The sequence below is a fragment of the Antechinus flavipes genome, chromosome 3, assembly GCF_016432865.1.
Source record: "Antechinus flavipes isolate AdamAnt ecotype Samford, QLD, Australia chromosome 3, AdamAnt_v2, whole genome shotgun sequence".
Lineage (NCBI taxonomy): Eukaryota > Metazoa > Chordata > Mammalia > Dasyuromorphia > Dasyuridae > Antechinus > Antechinus flavipes.
In genome coordinates, this window is record NC_067400.1 from 254,792,821 (window position 1) to 254,813,462 (window position 20,642).

The 20,642-nt window shown below is 36.0% G+C and overlaps 1 protein-coding gene across 1 annotated transcript; it reads right to left on the bottom strand.

Moving 5' to 3' along the window:
* Positions 1-15,137: 15,137 nt before the first annotated feature.
* Positions 15,138-17,470, bottom strand: OLIG1 (oligodendrocyte transcription factor 1). Its single transcript, XM_051984955.1, has one exon. The coding sequence runs from the start codon at positions 17,345-17,347 to the stop codon at positions 16,619-16,621; it is 729 nt and encodes a 242-aa protein (XP_051840915.1). The 5' UTR covers positions 17,348-17,470; the 3' UTR covers positions 15,138-16,618.
* Between the last annotated feature and the right edge of the window lie 3,172 nt (positions 17,471-20,642).

Sequence of the window (20,642 nt, forward strand, 5' to 3'; positions counted from 1 at the left end):
TGGTGACTGGAGATTATTTACTTTGAGTTCTTAAAATAAAAGGAACAACCCAAATGGACAAAAGTAGTAAGAATAGCAATCAATTGTCTGGGGAACCAAAGACACAATGGAGATCCTTAATCTAGTACTCTTTAGAGTCCCTTGAGAAGCATATGTTCACGTGATTTTTTTCTTTTAGTAACCCAATTTGCCTTCATCATATGCTATTTCATTTACTATGATGTTTAAAAAACATAAATATTTATCCCAATCTGCTGATCTCTCTCCCATTTGACACTGCAAGACCCTGAAAACATTCCCTTCAAACTACCAGCAAAGAGAAAGCCATCTTTTCCCCCCACTAAAAAATAGCAAATTGTTTTTCAGATCCATATAAATTCAAAAAGTGTACATTAGCCATTCTCTTGATCTGAAAGTTAGATAATTTGGAGTTGATTTTTTTGATAAAATTTGATAATTTTGCAAACAAAAATGTATTTCTGTAATCCATGATAATTGTTGAATGATTGTGAAGAATTTTACAAAAACTTTTATTTATTATTAAATCAACAAAAATTTATGATTTATTATGTAAAATCTTTGATAGAAAAAAATAAAAAAAGATGGCAAAACATTCCATTAAATAAGTGACTCTTTGCTATCATACCTGACCCAGCTGTTCAGCTGAGTGAAGAATCAAAGTGCTCAAAATTTACCAAGCAGCAGCAAGAAATGCTACCAAGTACTTCAAGAGAAATTACAAGCAAGAACAAAAATAAACTAGCAAACATGACTACTTGATGAAGCGTCTGAAGATCATTACAGGTTTAGCTAAACAACTTCCTTATGTTTAAGTAGGAAATTCCAAATTTGTTTGTTGGCATGGAGGGCTTCTTTCTTCTTCTTCTGATAACCCAGATCATTTCTGATCTTCTTGTTCAGTCATTTCAGTTTTGTCTGACTCTTTGTGATCCTATTTGAGGTTTTTTTTGGAAGAGATACTGGAGTGGTTTGCCATTTCTTTCTCTGGTTTATTTTTTACAAATGAAAAACTGAGGGAAACAGAATTAAGTGACTTGTGCAGATTCATAGCTAGTAATTGTCTGAAGTCATATTTTAACTTGGGTCTTCCTAATTCCACGCCTGGCACTCTATCCACTGAGATACCAGGTGCTCTTTCTGTGTTTATTATTTCATATCAATTCTCTATCTATCTATCCATCCATCCATCTATCTATCTAGTTTGTGAATATTTGTTGTCTCACTCATTAAATTCAGAGTTCATCAAAAGCAAGTATTGTCTCTCTCCCTTTTCTTTTCCCAACACTTATCACACAGTAGGCATTTGATAAATGTTTACTGATTGACCATGAATATGTATATATGTAACAAAGAAGATTCTGGAGAGAAGAGTAACTTCTACTCTCCTACTGATAATAGTTGTGTTCTGCACAGGAGGAAAATCAGTTTGTGATAATTATAAAGCTGAAAGAGACAGTTAAAGGTCATCCATTTTAAACCTGCACCTCCAACCATGTAAACCTACCTATACTATATTTAAATATCCTTTCCTGTATATGTGATTCCACAGGCTTTCTCAGCATCTTATTTCTTTGTATTGTTGTTGTTCAGTCTATTAGTCATGTTTGACTCTTTGAAACTCCATTTACAAGGTTTTCTTGGCAAAGATACTCAGTTGGTTTACTATTTTCTTCTTCAGAGGATTAAGGCAAATAATAGAGATGAAGTGATGTGGCTGGGTTCATATAGCTAATAAGTGTCTGAAGTTGAATTTGAACTCAGGTCTTCCTAACTCCAAGATTACCTCTGTATCCACTGTGCCACCTGGCTGTCTTCTTAATCTATTCCTAGACATCACTGTATAAAGACATGATCCTTGCTTTTTTGCTTGGCCATTGGGCAAGACAACTAACATCCATACCATTGGTTTACCATTTTTTAGAAAGTGTTTATCATGAGTAGTTTTGACATTTTGGAAGCCATGGTTTGACCTAGCATTACTAATTGGGTCCTGATTGATTCAAAATGAATGCAAATAGTAATTTTGGCTTGAGGGTCTTTCCCTTCCAGATTCATTCATTCACTTATTTATTTAGATTTTTTTTTGGACTAGGTGAAAGAGGAGATTCTTTGTCTCATTTGCTACCTAACCTTAATCACCGAATGGGTGCAGTCTCAGTCAAACTGACAAACTGTGAATGTCTTAATTTAAAAAGGCTAAGGTCTCTGCTTCATCCTGGACCATCTCCAGCTCTCTTGATCTATATCTTGCCACTGGACCCAGATGGCTCTGGAGGGGAAAGTGAGTCAGGTGACTTTGCACAGCTTCCCCTCACTCAAATCCAATTCACTCGTATGTTATGGCATCATCTCCCTGATGTCATGGTCCTTCTCGAGAACAAAGGATAAAGAACAACAAATCATACTGTAATAACTATAACAAGCCATGTTCAGGTGCAACTGTATTCTTCACTAATAGTATTCCTGACTAAAAACATATGAGGGAAGTAAGGGAAGGGAAAATATTTATCTTTGTGCTAAGCAATTTATAGATATTATCTTATTTGATTCCCACAACAACTTATACCCATTTTATAGTTGAAGACACTGAAGCATTTGAAAATTAAGTGATATGCCCAGTATCACACAACTAGTAAGGAATTTGAACTCAGGTCTTCCTTCCTTTAGAACTAGTCTTCTATCCCCTCTTGCACCTAGCTACCTCTATGAGTTAACTGTTATTACTTTTCAAGACATTCTATTGCACTTCAAAAAGATCAATCATTGCAACAAAGTTGCTCCTACATCTAGCAATGGCTTGTATATAATACTAGATTGTGTAAAATTTATGGCCATCAATTTTCAAATAGATCATTAGTTTTCAAATATAACACATTTCAATGAAGTTTTAAGGGAAAGATTTAAAGAAAATTACCATTAGACTTAATGCACCCAACAAACTCCCTAATGATTAGAGCTCTCTATAAGTGATATGGTTACTTTGAGAAATAGTGGGTTTCCCCTAAAAAGAATTCTTCAAGCACAGCCTAGAGAACCCCTTATCAGATAAACCATGAGAAATTTCATTTCTGATATTATTTGAATTAGATGGTCTCTGAGTCCCATTCAAACTCGGATTTTTGTGTATTTATGCAGCACTGTGAATTTATCACGAAAGAGAAGTTTTATAAATCTTCAAGATATTATATAAAATGGAAAACAATTAGCAATATCAACATAGATGAATTACGTTCCCAATGTTTTGTCCTCCAAATAAAATGTTTTTGAAGAAAAAAAAGTCATGAAATCCTCTTTAAAAACTCATTCCTTCAAATCCTACTAAATTTCATTCACTCACTCTTAGATGTAAAGGATGATTGAATCCATGATTTCATTCACCCCAGACTGCTGTTTATGCAAATGGCCACAAACTGACTGATATTGTTGTGCTCCTCCGAGCTGGGACTTTGCTGTCAGAAAATGACATAAAGTAAGCTTGTTGCTTCTGCTGCCAAAAGAGTTGAAAGATGGCAGCTTCTCAAAAATGCTATTGTTTGCTAGTCAATTGGCAGGGAGAGAAAAGCCCTATGAATTGTAGCCATTCTAACTTCTGTGGAAATTCTGAAAGATCATGCATGAACTAAGCAAGGTGGCAGTTGGCTCTTTATGACAATAGAAAAGCTTCATGAAAATTACATATAAATGCTAAAGGGAGATGGGTATTTTAGAATATAGCTTTTTTTTTTCCATCGAGTGAAGGCTGACTCAATGCTATTGGATGTTGTCCTGTGTCCTACTGTTATATTATAAGAGAGGACAGAGACTATTAAGTATGAATCATCACTACTCTAATTCTCAGTGTGATGATGCATTTTAATTTAAACAAATAATATTCTAAGCCACGGTGTTAGGGAGGGAAAAAAAGGAAGGAAAGATGGAAGGGAGGGAAGATGGGCAGAAGAGAAGAAATAAAGGAGTAAAGTAAGGAGGAAAAGGGATCTTATTTGGTTATGTTGTTAGAAGGCACATTTTCTTAAAGCTAGAAGATGTGAAATTAGAAGTCAAGAATGGAATGATTGCTTACTTGTCTTTATCTCATCAGATTTGTCCTTGGAGATCAACTATATCATCCGTTTTCTTTTGCACTTAGTACAACTGATCTTGGGTCTCAAAGTGAGAATTTTTCACTTTGGAGATCTTGTGGTTTCATGTCATATACCTGTTGTGTAAATGTCTTTTTGATGAAGTAAACAATTCTTTCCACAATGTTCTTTGAGTCTATAATTATTTCTAGGAATACTGATGTAGATTTCCAGCAGAATGACTGAATGAGAAGTTATATTTAATCTCAGCTCTTTGACATTATCTCAAAACAAAAAGAAATGTGCAAGGTATAGTAAAAGAACATAAAAGCATTTATTACAGAAGTAAAAGTACTAGAAAGTACTTGTAGAGGAGGAGAATAATCATTCAATAATCAATTCAGACTTCCAAAAAGAGAATGTAATGACCACAATAACCCTCAGAGTGGTTCAAAAGCCAAATGAAAGAAATGAAAAAAGAAATAAGGAATGAAATTAAAGTTCTTAATGAAAACTCTTTAAAAGAATTGGTAGTTTTGAACAGAATCTCAAAAAATTAAAAAAAAACAGCTTATGAAGAAAAATGGAGAACTAAAAAGTGAGTGATGATAATCAAAAATGACAATCACTCAAAGTTGTTCTTAAAACAATAAAACAATGTTGTTACTGTATACAATATCTTGTTGGTTCTGCTCATTTCATTCTTTATTATTTCATTCAAGTCTATCCATATTTTTCCAGAACATTAAGCACATAATTTTTTATAGCATAGTAGTATAATAGTTAGCATATATGTGCTACTTTAAAGTTTACAATACATTTTCAAATATTACCTTATTTGATACAAGAATGATTAGAGCAAAGAAAAATATAAAGTAGAAGTAGAAGATAAAGGAAGTTTCTATAATTAAAAACCATAAAAGCTGTAGACAGGGCTTGAAGAACCAGTCTAAAATCAATAGCATGAAAAGCCTGAATACCGATTTTATGTAAATATCAAAATAAAATGCCTCGAAGTACTGGAACTATAGGGTAAAATAGAGATTAGTATTATTGTGAGTATGCTATTTATGCTAAATCTTTTGGACAATTTCCTTTTTTATCTTCTACTTAGTAAAGTAACACTCACTATAAATGGAGTGAAACAAACAACTCCTGGATTTCAAATCTAAAGTATGATTTTATTACTTTGCAAGATAAAAGACTGTGAACAGTTAGAACAGTACATCATGATCGATAGTATCAAAAGCTAAATAAAACATCACCATCACCATTACACATTGCTTTAATCTGTCTAATAATCTTCAAGTAGTTACATACTATATTAATTCAACTCTATTTGAACTGGGCAAACCTAGCCACCAGTAGAAAATTTCAAAGCACATTTTCTGCCTGGAGACTAAAAGTAGCTGTAGGTAAAGCAGGAGCTTTCTGGAAGGTAGCAAGTTCAGTGAAAATCCTGTTAATTGTTTAAAAACTATACTTTTCTATAGATTCTACTTTATTCCCTCCTTCTGGAAAGTCACAAAGAAACTATGAAAAGTGACACAAAAACATAAAAGAATAAAAACTCCAATAGTCCCAATTTATCATCATATGATAATAATAAATCTGAATTCAGCATTTATGAACTGAATCTATCTTGTTTGTTACATGACGCCTTAGAATATAACTTAAAGGGCAGAGGCTATATGATATATCTACTTATTTCTTAGTGCATTATTAGAATTTGTATGATATTAAATAGTACATATAATTTATGTATTTTAATCAACAACAACCATTAGTGAGGAGTTTTGATTAATTTTATTTCATGCCATGTTTGGACCTTTCTTACCCTCCACGCTTAGTGAGACAGCACTCTATATGGAGTGAAACATCTCCTAAATTTCACTCAGTCATTATGATAGTATGACAATTTTTTATATAGGAAATGATAGAGAGAAAGAAAATTTCAAATATGTTGCTTTTTCTCAAAACAATGTGCTCTTCTTTTGAATTTAAAAATGCTTTTTAAAATATTTGCTGCCCTATTAATTTCAATTTTTCTCCTTACCCTTCATCTTTCCACTCAGATGGTTTGAAATTTCTTTGCATTTATCATTCTTTTCTGACATGACTTCAACTTAAAAAAAAAACAAACCACACAACACTCCACTATTCCCTAAGGTCTTAACCATGCATAGAAGCTTCTTGAGAACAGATTGGAAGAACCTTTTTAATAGTCTCAATATAAGGATCTATACCCCACTCATTTTCTAGGAATCCTACCTCTTGCGGAAGCTTCTTGAAGCAGGGCAAATAGTCTGTGATATCTTCTCTTTCCATCCTCAAGGGGAATGGGGAGCCTGAGTCCTCTTTTTCATCTTCTACTGCTAGGGCAACACCTCTTGGAAAGGATTCAAGAAAAAAAAAGTCACTCACATATGAAAAATTGTCAACAACAAAGTATCCCACAATGCTGAATGAATTCAAATGTCAAATAAGTTCAAATCGTTAGACATCAAAAGACTGAAACAGGAAAAGGAGAGTTATATTCTTTCATATAACACTGCTTTTCTTTTCATTTATGTGGCTTTAGTTTGCAAACTCTACTTTCTCTTTTTTGAAAAGAACATGAAAGTTTATTCCTGAAATCCCAATGACAAACATGTAATCACCAGAGAATTACTCACAGGATTTTCCTCTCCCCTTGTTCTTCTTGCTACTGATCCCAGCTTTCCCAGGGGAAATGGGAGTCTACAAGAAAACAATTCAGGAAAGTTAGAGCAATGGCTGCTTTAGCTGATGTGGAAGACATGAACTTTGTAACTGGTGAAAGAGTGGCAAAATCCAGTGGAGTAACTCTTCATAATTATCAACCCTCTTCTTCCCTCCCCCATCAATTAGCACATTGGATTTGTAATCAATAGGTCTAATTTCAAATGTTGACTCTGTTACTTATTATCTGTGTGGTCTTAGAAAGTCATTTAACTTCTTTAGGTTTCAGTTTCTTTATTTATGTAACCCATCATTTGGCTGAGCTCCAAAAGACTTGACCATCACCTAATACATATACTAAGGTTGGCCTATGGGAATACAAACAACCTTTCATCTCACACAGATGCCACTCTGGAAGTCTTGGGAGTAGGTTTGTATTAAGAGAATGATGGTCAGCAGAAACTGATTATGTTTGCTAAAAGAGGACATTGAGACATAGAAACTTGCTATTTTATTTTATAAGCTTTGCATTCTTAGCGGATGTGGAACATCACTGAAAAGTTAAAGTATATAGAATTAAATTGCAAATGTGGCCTGATAATAAACCACTAACATCTTGACCAGTGCCAAGTTTGAAGCTAATTGTCAGTTATCATTGACACAAACTAACAATCAATTCACCATTCACTACCTGGCAAAGAAGATTAGTGTGGACACAGATTATCTGCCTAATTTTTCTGGGATGTCTGGAGCAATGGTTGATGAAGGATTATAAGAAATGATATAAGTCAGGGAGCCAGATAGTTATGGTAAAAGACTCAAGTTTTATTTCCAAAAAAGCACTTAGCATTAAAACAATGGCAGAAGGTGGAACCATACAAGTGAGTGCTGCATTGGTCAGTCAATGATCCCATGAATGGTGCTAAGAAACAGTTGTACTGCTCAACAGATGTAACTCTATGGCCATGAAGATATTTTATATGACAAAAGAAACCCTAAAGCTAGTAATAATCACATTTTACTGGTTCAAGACAGCAACAAATATTAAGAGGGAGAAATTTGTTTTATTCAAAAAAATGTGTCACTAACTCAAGCAGTGCATACAGATAATCTGAGCATTATCAAACCTTTGGAGTTGATTTTTATCTATTTTTTTCTTGGAAGGGTATTGTAACAACAAGAGTTATATTTTAGCAGTAACTACTTATTTCACTAAGTATGCGTAACCATATTCTGCCAAGAGCCAGAAAGCATTCAAGGTTACAAAAGAATTGTGGAAGTATTTTCCAATGTATGGATTCTTGGTTAAAATCCATTCTGACCAAGGCAGCAACTTTGAGAGCAAACTACCCCAAAACATGGTTGACTTTGCAAACATGACATCTAGAACTGCCTTTTATCTACAAGAATGCCCAGAGCCTGTGTGTTTCAACCATACATTATTGAATGTATTAGAAGCACTGAAACCAGAGCAAAGAGCTCAGTGAATCAACATGTGCCATTTCTAGTACAAGTGTACAACTTTACCATGAATGATGTGACAAGTTTTACATTATATTTGCTGATGTTCAGTTGAGAATTATGCCTACAAATCGACTTGTGCTTTGAAGTATCAGAGGATAAAAAGCATAAAAATTCTCATAACAGTACATTTCAGCTGGGAAAGAGAGACTGAAAGATGCCTACCAGATAGCCATGTCTTCAGCTCAAAAGAATAATGCAAACAATGGTATGATGTTTGAGCTCATTGTCAAGCCCCATAACGAGTAGACAGAGTAATGAGAAACTAAATGTACAGGAGACATCCAAGAGAGCAGACAGGTATAGAAAACAATTCCATGCTTAGAGTTGGAGACTAGACAACTTGGAGTTGCCTGGACAATTCCAGACACTGGAAAAGACTGTTTAAAAATAGTTGCTGTGACCACTTATTGCCCATAAGAGAAATAACTAAATTCCCTTATTCTACACACACGCACACACACACACACACACCCAAATATGTGAGTTGTGTCTATTTTTGTGTATACATATGTGTGTGTGTGGGAGTGCTGGACATTTACTGCTATAAAAGCAAAAACTAACAAAAACTATCTTCCTCCAGTCACTGGCCCAGAAAATAATATTTTTAGTGAAGAACACATTGTGTCCTGGGCTCAATTCCAGCAAGGACTTCATTCATAGAGAGACACTTAACAAAGCATGGCAACACAAATTACCAGATTACATACTTTATAAATTCAGGTTAAGAAATGTATTTGTGTTTGTTTGCACATTATCTCTCATTAAAATATAAGCTCCTTGAGGGCAGCAAATGTCTTTTGTCTCTTTTTCTATTAGCCCAATGCTTAGTACATAGTAGCCACTTAACAAATCTTGATTGATTGTTTGAATGCAGGACTGTGATGAGGATTTTTATTAGCTAATACCATCAACTACTTCAGATATAGGGTCAGATAAACAAATCAGAATTACACCTATCTGAATGAGCTTCATCCAGATTAACTATCATGCTATAGGTGAAATTGAAGAAATGGTTATACATGAAGCCAGATGACAGTACTAATATTACTCATGTGGTGTGTGCCTTGCACGTAATTGTGTGTTTATACTCCATATTCTGTTATGTTGTTATCATTATGTTGCTGTTTGTGGCTAACAGTGTAACACTGTTATACAAGTATTATATTTCTGTATTGTAAGTTATGAATTGAATTGCTCTTTTTATTTTTATACACACTAATGCCTCAGTGCATTCTGTTGTTTTATACGCCCACTAATATCACATTACTAGTTTGCATTACTTTGCTTTTTTGTATTCTTGGAATATGCACAGAATTGAGTGATATCTGTGTGTAGTTTTCATATGATTCATGAAAGCTGATATTGATAGAAACCAGCACTAATCTTTCCCATAACATGTAACAGAGAGTATAAAAACAACTCAGGACATGCAGAGGCCAATGTAACCAATGTCATGATAAGAGCCATAGGAACAAAGGTGGTATTATCTAGGAATATTCAATACAAATCTCAGCAACCTCCATGGTAGGTATGTGGAAAGCCATTGAAAGATTATATCAATATTTAGTTATTATTCTCATTAGAAAACCTGACCACTATTCACTTGATTAAAGACAAATAAAATGAAATTTGGAGTAGAATCTAGAAAACAAAAATACATCAAATCCTTTATACAAAGTAAACAAAAATTAAAAGCAAAAATCAAAACATTACAGTATCATGAGGAATCAAAGAAATGTAAAGAAGGAAATAGTAATTCAAACTCAATAGCTAAAGAATGAGGATATGAAAATTTTCTGATTGTCTATATGGTCAAAAGAAGACTGATGCAATCAAATGAGAAACAGAAAACTTGTTTACTATCAACATGCTGTAAAAGAGAATAGTGAATGAAACTCTTAACTTCTTCCAAAAACTAGAAAGCTACAGATCCAAATAAGATTCATGTTTATTGATTCAAATGTGTCACACTCATTCCATAGAGTTTCACAGGCACATGAAATTCCAGGAAAACATTTTAGCAGCTCTCTTTCTGTTGCAAGCCAGATCGTTGTTTGTTTTTTTTTTTTTTAAACTAACAATCACTTTTAGTGTTAATAGTTACATTTGGTTATTTAAATGTACAGTTGATACACAAATAATAAAACAAGAATTTTTACATATATTTATATATTAGTTATATTTCAGGAATACAACTCATCATTTGTGGAAAAATACAAATTAAAAACAAAAACAAAAAATCCACCTCTAAAACTCAGTACACATGAAGATTGAAGAAGGGGAAGAGAGAAACATGTACAATGAGCTCTTCTCATTTTCTTCTTCCTTTTCTACTTCTCTTTTCTTCTTCTTAAACCTCTATTATGTCACATGAACCATGGTTTTCAGAATTGCTTGTAAAACCTCAAAACTCAGAATTGTACTGTCTTGGTGAACTGCAAATACTGTTTTCTTTTGCGGCAGAAAAAAAGTTTTGTTCCTTAAATGTAATTTGATATTCTTCTTTTTTACTTTTTGGTGCAGCTTCCCTGAAGTCTTTATGTTTGCTGTCCACTTCTTTGAGTTGTTCACCAGGAGAACTATACGATATTATGTTGCCTCAATCTATAGGTTGTTCTGGTGAATTGCTAATGATTGTAAGACCAGAACCATTGCCATGTGGGGAACTAGTGCCTTTGGCTTCTGGTGGGTATCTGGGAAAAGTGTACTATGTGACTTCCATTTGAAACACATTTTTATCTGTTTCATCAAAATCAGAAACATGCATAAATATCTCTAGTGATCCCAGCATTCTTAACAGAAAGCACCACATACTTATTACCATAAGATGAGGACATCAGCAATCTCTTCAAATATAGATCAATTGTGTTTCATTATTAGATATCATTTTGGACTTTCTGTAAGTATAGATTTTTTAGTGCCTTTACATTAAGTTGTAATGCAATACTAATACATAATAACCACTTATAACTTCAATCCATTGCATTAGGGTACAACTTGATGTTCAGCACCATTTGCACTAAAGCATATCATAGAGGGGGAGGGAGAAAACTGGCTTTTCTAATTTGTTCCTTTACATCCTGCCTTCCTACAGTAGTGAAACACCTGCCAAGTGATGATTATAAGCAGGGCCACTCTCCCACCCTGTGCTACTCCATCTATTTCTCAGATTCACAAGAGCAGTTATACAACAGTGGCCAGGATGCCAGCCTAATCAAAAATTTCCCTGAAATCCAATTGGCCAGAATTTCAGTATTCCAGTCATATCTTCACGGCAGTCATGAGGCACATAGATTGTCCACTGAATATCGCTTGGGTTGGCATTCACTTACTCTGTTGTTTCTATACATCCAACCCTTGCAATGACATGATTGGGCTTTGAGGGCATGGTAGTTATTATTATATTTTTTCCATGAAGCTTTCATAATAACAACTACTATTTATGTATCACTTTCAATTTGCTATGTGCTTTATATATATCATCCTATTTTTCCCTCATGATAGCATTTTGAGAAGTATGAGCAATCTTCCATTCATAGGTGTGATCTTACACACCATACTTGAAGGTATAATACTATTCTCAGCAACACCTACTGCATTTTAATCTTCCAAAAATATCATATGACTCTTGGGCACATTGCCTTACACTAGGCACTGTACTGGGAGCTACAACTGTTAGCTATGAATACAGCATGCAATTATTTTGTATATATTTGGTTGGACATAATTTTTGAATATCTACATTGATATTATTTTAGAATATAAGATCTTAAGAAAATAAGAGTTCTAATGAATGGATCAGCTTTTATTGCTTTGTAACAGACTATTATGTATAAGTTTTAAATATTTTCATTTTAAGTAAACTTTTATCAACACCTTTTGTTTTTAGATCATCATATTTCTCAATGATTCCTTCTTCCATTCTTCTCCCTTACATTGAGCCATTCTTTACAACATAGAATTTAGAGGGGGGAAAAAGCAGTTCAATAAAACTAGCCAAATAATTTCAAACATCTGCTCTTATCTGCTAAATTCATAGCACTACACCTGCAAAGAATGGAAGAACTTACTTTCTCATTATATCTCTTCTTTGGATCATCTTTGGTCATAATTTTACAGCATCAATTTTTAATTATTTACAATAAAGTTGTTGTGTCATTGTACTATTCATTTGCTTAGTTATGCTTATTTTATATCAGTCATAACATCCCGTGCTATTCTAAATTCATTAATTATTTCTTACAGAGTAATAGTTATGTTTGTTGTTGTTTAGTCATATCAGACCTCTTGGGGGTTTTCTTGGAAAAGACATTGGAGTAATTTGCCAGTTCCTTCTCCAGCTCATTTTACAGATGAGTAATTGAGGCAATAGGGTTAAGTGACTTGCCCAGGGTCACACAGCTACTAGGTATTTGAGGTCAGATTCAAACTCAGAAAGATGAATCTTCCTGGCTTCAGGTCCATGCTATCCACTTTGCCTTCTAGCTGGCCCCAAATAGTCATAATATCATAGATTTAAAGCAGGAAGGGATCTTAAAGACCAAAAAAATCTAATCCCATTAGTTTAGAGAAGAGGAAATTGAGGCATAAAGAGTGATTTGACATAACTAGTATGAATCCAAAGAGAGGATTTGAACTCATCTTCTTCACTATAGATCTAGTATCAGCTCCACTATACTACTCTGCCTCAATTTTACTACATAGTGTACTATACAACTTGTCTTGCTACTCCCTATTAAGCAGTTAATAAACCACAGAATAACAGGATTTCTGTTGAAACTAATAGCTTATCTGGGTCAGTCTGTACCTGAAAAAATAATCTCCTCAACAACATACCCAATAAATGGTCATCCAGTTTTTACCTCAATTTCTCTAATGAAGTATAACTAACTTCATACCAAGGCATCCCATTATACTTTGGAATAGTTCTAATCATAAGAAACTGGTTCCTTGCATTGTCTAAATTATCCTAAATGTAACTTCTTCCCATTGTTTCAAGTTTTTCACTCCAGGTCTCATCTGGGATTTAGCCATAGAAATTTAAGTGCTTTCCTGGAGGCTCAAATATAAATAAAGCTAATCCAGAAGGAATCACTTGCCTCCTTCTTCAGGCTTCTGACTTAGGGACCAACCACCATGGGCAATAGAGAGGCAGGCAAACTATGTCCAACTAAAACAGTGCTGTATCTTTAATGAATTATCTCTCGATATGGCTAAGTAAACTTCTTTTATTATCAGATGTTCTATGTCATTCTTACTTTCATTCCAGTCTTAAACTGAAGCTACCAGATCAGCCTGAGTCAGATGTGGCCTATTATGGGGACCAAACCAGTCTAATTTTTCTTTCAAATAAATGACAGATTTCCAAATATTTGAAGATTGTGGTCATGCCTGTCTTTCACCCCACTCCCACCCCTATCCCTACCATGTGAATCTTCTCTTCTCCAGGCTGAACACCCCCAGTTTCTTAAAATGATCTTTAAAACTATTTGGTTATGCTTTAATTTAATCCTATCTATCTTTGTCTAACATAATCTTTAGTTGTCTTGAGTGTGATGAGATTTGTATTTTTCTAGTCAATAACATTGTAAATATAGTTCCAGTGTTTGAGGCAATTAGAAGTATGGTTCTATCTTCTCCCCTTTTCCTTTATAAAGTTCAAGTTGGTTGCAGCGATATAACATCTCGCTGTACAACACCTATCATCTTATTAGTTCAGACAGGAACTATGTCATTCATTTTTTGTATCTCCATTGTTTTCAATTCAATTATTTCAGCAGTCAATAAATGTTTATTGTATACAATAAATTGTAGGAGATAGTTCATTTCTAATTTCATGTAAAACTAATTGTTAGAAATTTGTTTATTTCCCAGTTTGAGCTTTCTTCAGTTATTGAGGTCAGTTTCTTGAACTCTATGCTGGGCTATTGTTTATTTTAATTTTTAAGGGCTGAAGAGACATAATGACATTTTTAAAAAAATCAGTAATTTCTGTTGACAGAGTGATTAGAGTGCAAAAATCTAAAGAGATTATGAAATGGAATGGTTTAGCATTTTTTTCCCCTTTTTTTCTTTCTTTCTCATTTAGTCAGGAAGATGGTTCTTAGAATGAAGGGGAAGTAAATCTGATACCTGTTCCCCATTCTTAACCCTTTCCAATCTGTAAAGCTCATATTGCCCTTTATAATTGGCCCACTGAGAAACAACTTTAGAAAGAATAATCACTTAGTAGCATGACTTAGTAATATCACATGGATAACCTGCTATGTGATCCAAGTCACTTCATTATATCTCAACGCTCTGTACTTTTGGGAATTGACAATAAAATGTTAACTTTAACATATGTCAAACCATACAATTAACTATTTTTGAGACTGATAGAATAATTTCTCTTTCTCTTTAAATATATTAATGAAAAACAAATATTATAATTCACTGAGACACCAGCCAAAACTGGTTATGAAAGCTATAGAAAAGAGCATCACAAATTAGCTCTAGAGATAATAAATGTCCACTTAGATAGAGCAGATCTAGTATATAATTTGATAATTAGTTTACTTTATAACCTATTTTCCAGGTGAAAAACATTTGAGGGATGGCTGCCTTCTCAAAATTAAGCAATGATTTAACAGAACTGGTGGGATGAGAACTTCTTAGCCCTAGATTTCCATCGGATTGTCAAATTCTCGCCTGAAACGTAATTAACCAAACAAATAAACAAAATTGTCATCTGCTTTTTGAAATTCAAAGACTTACATATTTTTTTAAATACCAATTCCGTATTTCTTCAGAGAGTCAGAAAAAATCTTTAAATACAAACAAGTCAAGTAATTGTTTATTTTTTCTTATTTCTTTATTGTGATGATTCGATAGTACAAGAGGGAAAGAAGGTTAGTTTTAAAATGGGTTTTTAACAACAAAATCCTCCACATTAAAAATCCAAGTCAGTTCCTGAATTTAAAACCAAACCAAACCAAACCAATATACTTAATGCCCATTACAAATCAAGATCTGAAATCTATGTATTCTAATATGGGGTGAATAGGAGGAAACAGGACTGTTTATTTATTAAAACTTGTTAGAATCCAGTGTCCAGAACGGACCTACAGGAAAACTGCACTGATAGTTTTATTAATTAAAGGATCAACTTAACTATTTGCTTCCAGGCACTTTCAAGTTGTTGATGTTTTAATGAAATAAAAGTTAATCGAGTTGGTTTTTTCCTGTTAAGTCAGTGTGAGAGGCTTGTACCTATTTTCGGTAATCTAAGGAAACAGTTGCTTGAAGGGAGGGCATTATCTGGATGTATACCAAAGTCAAATGCTCGTTAGGCTAACTTGAAAAACTGGCGAAAGTGGAAGGCTCTTCGTTTCCATTCCTAAAAGGATGAATAGCGACGATCGGGGGGAAAATAAAACAAACAAAAAAGAAATTACACTTAAAAACCCACGAAATTCCCTGAAAAAATAACAAGCTAGCCTCAAAAGAAGGTAAACATCGTCTTGGACCAGCATTTCCAACAAGATTTGGATTTTTGAATGTAGTAATCTAGTTTGCTCACCCCTAGCGCTCTGCAGAGGGTGAAGCGAGCCCAAACGCTGCCTAACCCACTGTGTTCACAAGTAGCATTCTGTAATTAATCAGTCTTCACTAAGGGATCTTCCACAAACTCGAAGGATTTCTCTTTCCGATCCTCGTACTCACACTCCCCTCCGAGAGTCTGTCCAAAGCTAGAGAAAAGTAGACACAAAGGAGGGGAAAAAACCCCACCCCTTGACATCCCCTCTCGTAACATAAATGCCCGGGAACAGCTTATTGGAGATGAGGAAAGGGTTGCTTTCTTCCAAACAAAACAAGAGAAACGAACAATCCCGACATTTAGTGATGGAAAGAAAGGGACAAGAAATAGTCGGCTAGATCTATACTTGTAGGGCAGAAAGGGATAGAGAGGGAAAGGGGTCAAGAGAGTAAGGAGACAGAAAGAAGAGATCAAGCTGAACGCTTTATTTTAATCCACCCTCTTGCAAGTGGGAAATCTACCTGGTAAAGATCCACCCGAATTCAAAAAAACTATTTCTTCACTCATCACGTCCCCATAACTGTGCTTGGAGGGAGTCTCCACCTTTCTCATCCCCCTATATCCCCAGCAACGAGAGTCCTTTCACACCTCCTTTCACCTTCGCGTTCTTTTCTTGCTGTAAGTGGCTCCGAAGAGCCGGGATTGGAGAAGAGATGAGAATGATGTTGGTAGAACTATCTGTGGGGCAATGGTGACGGAGTGACAGACTAGGGAGGGAAAGGGGGGAGTCTCTTCACTTGGAGAACTGTGTCTGTACCGTAGCTAGCCCGAGGCCTGAAGGAATTAAATGCGGGAACTTGCAGATGGCACAAGTGCAGAGACCCGGACTGCCAGGAAGAGGAAACTGACCACACGGCGGCTCCTCCAGCGACAGGTACTTGCTGGAGTGTAACGTCTCCGGGTGGTTCACGCCCCCTGGGGCTAGCAGCACCGATCCCGGGGCGGCGAACAGGGGCAAGCCGGCGAGAAGCAGTCGTGGCCCGGGCCCACTCATCTCGCCCAGGATCCGCCGCAGTTCTTGCAAGGAGCTGCCCAGAAGAAGGATGTAGTTTCTGGCGAGGAGCAGCGTGGCGATTTTGGAGAGCTTCCTCCCCGGGGAACTTTGGCAATGGGCGGCAGAATAGGGCATTATGACCTCCCTCAGAGCGTCCATGGCCAGGTTGAGATCTTGCATCCTTTTCCTCTCCCGGCTGTTGATTTTCCTCCTCAGCTGCTGCTGTTCTTCCTTCAATTCCGTCTTGCCGCTGCTACTGTTCCAGTTCTCGCCACAGCCGCTGCCACCCTTGACATTTTTTCCCACGCCCTGCTGCAGCTGCTCCAGAGGCGGTTCCAGCTTCTCGTGCACTTGCTTGGGAAGGAAAGTAGCAGTAGCAGAGGACGAGGACAACTGCTGTCTATAGCCCACCAATTCATATGGGGAAGCCCCGAGCTGCACATCCCCCGGCCGTTGTTGCCTCAACATCTTAGGCAGAACTGCTTTCAAACGAGCCTAGAAACCTTCATAGTAAAAAGGGAGTAGAGGGGACGTAGGAGAGGGGGTGGTAATGTATGCGTGTGTGCGCGTGGCTGTGTGTGTGTGTGTGTGTGTGTGTGTGTGTGTGTGTGTGTACTCGCGTTTTTGCTCGAGGGGGGATTTTCCAAGCTGCTGGCAGAGGTGACAACGAATCCACACTTCAAAAGCTTCCGGAGTGTTTTGCGAACCTTCCCTGCTCCCAAGATCTGGTTGCGGGAGCTGCTGCTTGAGGATGCTGGGAGAAGGGCATAGAAGGAAGAAGTGTACTGACCAGAGGTCCTTTAAATCCAGCTCTTGAACTTGGGAAAAAGAAAAGAACCAACTGGGTCGAGAGCCCAGGCTGAGGCAAGCACTCATTGGCTGGGGCGCACACGTAGCTAGCTGCGGGTTGGAAGGGCGAGACTGAGCGGGTGGGGGTGGGGTAGAGGTGATTTTTGGCACCGCTGAAATAGTTTATTGTTAAGAAACTGTGTGATTCTCTCTGCCGGGGTTCAGGCAATCACGCGACATGATTCTCCAGGAAGGAGAAAGAAGAAGGCCTTTCCCCCTTCTTCCCCCCTCCCCCATGGAGTCGGGGTGTTAAAGTAGACATGATTTCCTTGTTGGAATTAGAAATCCAATGCTTCTACCCAACTCCCTTCCTCCCTCCTCCCGTTGCCTGCCAAGAGGCCAAAAAAAAAAAAAAAAAAAAAAAGGCTTATTTCTAAACAAGATTTCTAATCCTTGATATTTAATATGGTACCTTTTTTTTGTCTCCACTTCTATTTCTTTCTTTCTTTCTTTCATTCATTTTAAAATAAAGTATTGTAGACTTTTACAAATGCAAGAGTGACTTGGAGCTCTAGTACAACCTCTTCATTTTGGGGGGAAATATTTCATAAATGGGGAAAGGGTACAATTACATGAGTTTTTCTAGACGTGTGTTTTGTATATTCATGTTCTATAGTTACTTAACTTTGCCACTGTTACATCTAAGCTGGGATGTACCCCAAAATTGTCCATTTACAGGATTAAAAAAAAACACCTACAAACCCAAACTCCTAATATACACATAGGAAAGAAAAAAAAGCAACTGGAAATATAAAAACCAGCTAGTTAATAAGATATACTTGATGAGAAATATAAACACTCTGCCCTTTAAGCATTATATCATTTGATAGCATTCTAAAAGTACTGTAGTCTTTTATAACTACAGACTTGCCCATTGTGTTTGAGAATTATATTGTTGCTGTAGAAAGTCAAAAAGAAGGAAAGAATACACTGCTTTGCCAGATTTGTATGTATCCTTGACTCCAAAAACTAAGAGAAGGAAGATAAATTTTCTTCACATTTATGTTCTTTGAGTCTGAAATAGCCTCCTTGACATTAAAATACTTTTGATGACTAGCAAAAGGGGCATGTTAGAAATTACACAAGATTTGCAATTTCAGAAGTTATCCAGGATATCTAGAACCTCCTTGAAAAGCTGAACTTCACCAAGCTTTTTTTTTTAAGTTTTTCGAGACTTATAAAACATTTCCTACATCATCTCCTGTGAAAGTCTGCTTTTTCTCCATTCCTGCCCTCCAATGGGCAGATAAGCCTAATAGCCCTGGGAATAGCAGCTCCCAGAGTTCCTGCCCAATCATATTTCCCACCCAATTCCAGCCCAGTTACAGAAATCATTGTCCAGGAAAGCAACTTTTGGGGAAATATGACCTGCTGACTTCTCCTTCAGGTTCTGCAACTTACTTCCTGATCATCTTCTCCCATCCCCAACTCCCAATCATCAACTGCAGTTTGTTTGATAAAGTTCTTGGTGCCATCAGAGGGTTCAACATTAAAAAATGAATGTAAAAATGAATATGATTTTATTCATGGAAATGTCATAAAGACAATACATCTGCTTTGCTGCTTTGTGCAATGGGTCTTGCACAAGAAATCTCCTCTACCTATTGTCTCACCCTATAAAAATGTGAGCTCATGAGGGGGGCATGGCTTCCAGGAATAGGGAAAGAGGTAATAGTTCCACTGCACTCTGAACTTTTCAGATCTCATCTGTGTTCTCTTTTGGGTACCACAATTGCAGAAATGTATTAATAAACTAGAATGTCCAGTGCATGGCAACCACTATGGTAAGGGGTCTTGAGTATGTGTCATATGAGAAGTGACTGAAATAACTGGACATGTTTAGTTTGGAGAAAAGAAGGTTCAGTGGAGACACAGCAACTGACTTTAAATATTTCCATGTTGTAATGTGGAAGAAGGTACATTTAAACCTGATATCAAGAAAAACTTCCTAACAACTTGAACCGTTCAAAAGTGGAATAGCCTGCAGGAGAAAAGGTAGATTCCCACTTCTTGGAGCTCTTCTAACAGAATCTAGACAATCATTTGTTGTGGAGAAGATTCTTTTTGCACTGGCATTGAATTAGATTCTGATGAGATCTCTTTAAGCTCTCCAATTCTGTAATTTTGTGATTCTTTAAGAGCAAAGATGGTCTTGCTTTTCTATTTATAACCCCAGTGCTTAGTACTGTGCTTTACATAAAATAATTTCTTAAGAAATGCCCATTTGTTCATTTATCTCATTTAATGTTCAGGAAAGTTGGGTGAGAAGGCACTAATGTTTTGTTATTTTAGTTTATACATCATGAAATTGATACTTAGAGAGGTTTAACAGCTTGCTCAAAATCATACATCTAGGATGTTTCAGAGTGAATTTAAATCCAACTCTTTCAAAGCCTTGCACTCTTTTCACTATACCCCGGGCACCTTGAGTTTTCCACTATTGTGAGAGTTTAAGAGATGCAATATTTATATGAATAACTGCTAGGCCTTCTTAATCACTCCTGCCATCAACCTTCCCATTCTCTATTCTGTTCATACAATGTCCTCTTTCCAATTTCCAATTAACAAAAGTAAACTACCTCCAGCTACCCTGATGTCTTTATTCTCTACCCTATATTATATTTAACTATGTTCATGTTGTATTCTTTTGTGTATTCCCTTAGGGCAAGGATCATTCCATGTTTATGTTCATGTCACTAAAAAGGTTTTGACCTCCAATGATAAAGACTGAAAGCCATCCATAGTAGGCAGTTAGGTGATGCTGTGGATGAGGTGCCCAGCATATGATTAGAAAAACATGAATTGTAATTTGGCTTACTACTAATATCAGCTATTAGGATACCGGGAAAATCACTTTCCCTGGGCAAAACTCTATTTGCCTAAATGTTTTCAAAATTTTTCAAATCAGGGATAA

What these genes read in the sequence shown, in the direction of transcription:
- OLIG1 (XM_051984955.1), bottom strand. Translation starts at nt 17,347, where the DNA reads ATGTTGAGGCAACAACGGCCGGGGGATGTGCAGCTCGGGGCTTCCCCA.